The 2971-nt window shown below is 50.7% G+C and overlaps 1 protein-coding gene across 1 annotated transcript; it reads left to right on the top strand.

Annotated features, from left to right (window-relative positions):
- The first annotated feature begins 210 nt into the window (after window positions 1–210).
- Window positions 211–1722, top strand: LOC122650741 (probable xyloglucan galactosyltransferase GT17). The gene has a single exon (XM_043844131.1). The coding sequence runs from the start codon at window positions 211–213 to the stop codon at window positions 1720–1722; it is 1512 nt and encodes a 503-aa protein (XP_043700066.1).
- Window positions 1723–2971: the final 1249 nt, after the last annotated feature.

The raw sequence follows: 2971 nt of genomic DNA, 5'->3' as shown, positions 1-2971 counted from the left end.
TTAACGCCGTAAAGTCAAAAAGCTCTTCTCCCTATTTCTGTGTTCTTTCTTTCCTCATTCCCACCCGTTCTGTTCTCTCTCTCTCTGGCGCACCGACAAAGTAACAGTACAACGTAATTTTCCTCTCATTCGCTGGTCGGATCTGTTAGAGAATTGTTCAACCTAAAGAAGAAGAAGAAGAAGAAGAAGCAGCAACAGCTAATTACGGCAATGTTGTTGAGAAAGCTACGATCTGCAAGTTCGACGGTGATGGACAAAGGTAGAACCTATCCCTTCAGGTTCAAGGACAACACCACCACCAACAACAATCTCCCCAAAATTTCCCTCTCCTTGCTTGTCTTCCTTCTCCTCTGGTTCCTTCTTCTCTACTTCTGCTTCTTCCCTTCTAATTCCACCACTCACAAAGCCCACCCCTCTGTCCCTACTGTTACTCCTGGTAAAGAAGCCATATTGAACACCGACAGTACTCACCGACAGTCCCTTACTACCACTACAGTATCAGAAGGAACCGAAATAGAAACAGAAACAAAGTCTCCCTTAACAGTTCCTCTGTGCGATGGAAGTGTACGGATATACATCTACGATCTGCCTTCCAGGTTCAATCTTGGCCTCCTCAAGGACTGCCGGCATCTCAACGTCTACACCGACATGTGCCCTCACGTCGCCAACAGGGGTCTCGGTCAGCCCCTACCCCACATGGGTCCCAACTGGTTCGCCACCCATCAGTTCATCGCCGAGATGATTTTCCACGCACGTGTAGAGAACCACCCTTGCCGCACCTCCGACCCCGACGAAGCCACCCTCTTCTACGTCCCCTTCTACGGTGGCCTTCATGTCTCCAGCAAGTTCCGAGAGTCCGATCTGGTCGAACGTGATCGCCTGACCCTCGATCTCGTCGAACACCTGAGTCATCTGCCAACGTGGCAGAAGCACCAAGGTAGGGACCACTTCCTCGCCCTTGGTAGGACCGCCTGGGATTTCATGAGAAACCCTAACGCCCCTGACTTCGGCGCCAATTGCCTCCTCAACCTGCCACGTGTCAAGAACATGTCGGTGCTAACGGTGGAGCGCCACCCTTGGGAAGGCAGCAACCAGCACGGCATCCCCTACTCCTCCTACTTTCACCCCATGTCTTCCCACGAGATGCTGACGTGGCAGGAGGAGTTGAGGCGGATCGAACGACCCCATCTCTTTTCCTTCGTCGGGGCCCCACGGAAAGGTCTAGAGAAAGCAGCCATCAGGGACGAGATACTCCGACAATGCACCGAGTCCACTCGGTGTAATCTCCTCAAATGCGAGACAGGTGCGAGCAAGTGTCACCAACCGGAGGAGGTGATGAAGGTGATGAGGGTGTCGCAGTTTTGCATGCAAGCTCCCGGGGACTCGTTCACTCGGCGATCCACCTTCGACTCGGTACTGGCTGGGTGCATTCCTGTCTTCTTCTCACCTCACACTGCGTATTCTCAGTACGCATGGTACTTGCCAGCCGAACCCAGTGAGTACTCGGTGTACATAGCGGAGGAAGACGGGAAGCGGATCGAGGAGGTGTTGACAAAGATTCCAATCGAAAGGGTGGAGAAGATGAGGAGTAGAGTGATCGATATGATACCAAGGATCACGTACGTACACCCGAATGCAACTAATATAGGGTTTCCAGATGCCGTGGATGTCGCACTCGCGGAGTTGTCAAAGCATGTGCAATCAAAGATACTCGATATCTAGAATATATTTAACAATTCCTTAACATTTAAGTAAGTGAGATTTTATATTCTTCTGTACCAAAAAAGATATATAAATCATTATAACCAATTCTCTTCAATAATGCTTCGATCATTCTATAATGGAAATCAAATCAAATCAAAATCAATGTACCTTTTTTTAAGTAGCATAGTTTCTCTCGTCATATGAAGTCGATCTTTTTGTGGTACAGAGAAGAAAGTAGTGGAGCTGTGGAGGTCCCAAATGGACCGTAGAGGTGATGTAATTTGTCTCTAGTATTTTTGTTGGTGCACTGGCAATTTGTCTATTAATTGACAATGTCTGTAATTGGGTAGGAAACTTTGGGTAAAGTGGAAGAAAATAAATAAAAAACAGGGGAAAATCCAGCCACATGTAGATAATTGGAAGGGACAGCTAACAAAACCACGTCGCTTTTAAACAACTGGAACGACTGGATGGATTTGGATAAGAATATATATAACCTGTTTTAAAAGAAACAAAGGAATTGGACCATTGAAAACGATTGTTTTGTTCTCCATGACTCATGAGCATATGCATTTTTTTTTTCTTAATTCTATTCCCACAAAAGACGGTAATGGGGCCGTTTTGTTCATTCTTATTGATCGAATCTAAATTTTTGGAGGCCATCTTATCACGAGAAGGTCGGAGCATGGGCGGTACCAGAGGGATGTGCTACATCCAATATTCACAGGGCCAATCAACGACCGCCACGTGTCATAGACGACCCGCCCCATAGCCAAGGGGAACGAACCGGAGTCCCAGCACCATTTGGGGGCGGCCACTACTCGGGCGCGGCCACACATCCGGGGCGCGGCCTCACCCAGGCGCGGCCTCCTCACCAGGGCGCGGCCTCCTCACAGCCTCACCCAGGCGCGGCCTCACCCAGGCGCGGCCTCCTCACGGCCTCACCTAGGCGCGGCCTCACCCAGGCGCGGCCTCCTCACGCCCTCACCAGCACGGCCTCACCCAGCGCGGCCTCCTCACCGGGCGCGGCCTCACCCAGCGCAGATCATGGGCACCGAGGTGGGGGCCACCCATCTACGACCCCGATCGTATCGCTAAGACTCATGTCACTACCAGGACTCTAGACCCTTAGAGGTCACGTCATCCAAGACGGATTCAAGCACCAAGGACGTTATCACCACACGCGGATATCTATCCACCAAGGATCCTGATGCCACCAGGACACTCCCTCCCGCGGGGAGATGGCCAATCAGGATAGAGCCCCGTT

The sequence above is a fragment of the Telopea speciosissima genome, chromosome 2, assembly GCF_018873765.1.
Source record: "Telopea speciosissima isolate NSW1024214 ecotype Mountain lineage chromosome 2, Tspe_v1, whole genome shotgun sequence".
In the NCBI taxonomy this organism is placed as follows: domain Eukaryota; kingdom Viridiplantae; phylum Streptophyta; class Magnoliopsida; order Proteales; family Proteaceae; genus Telopea; species Telopea speciosissima.
This window is presented reverse-complemented; position numbering and strand designations above follow the sequence as displayed.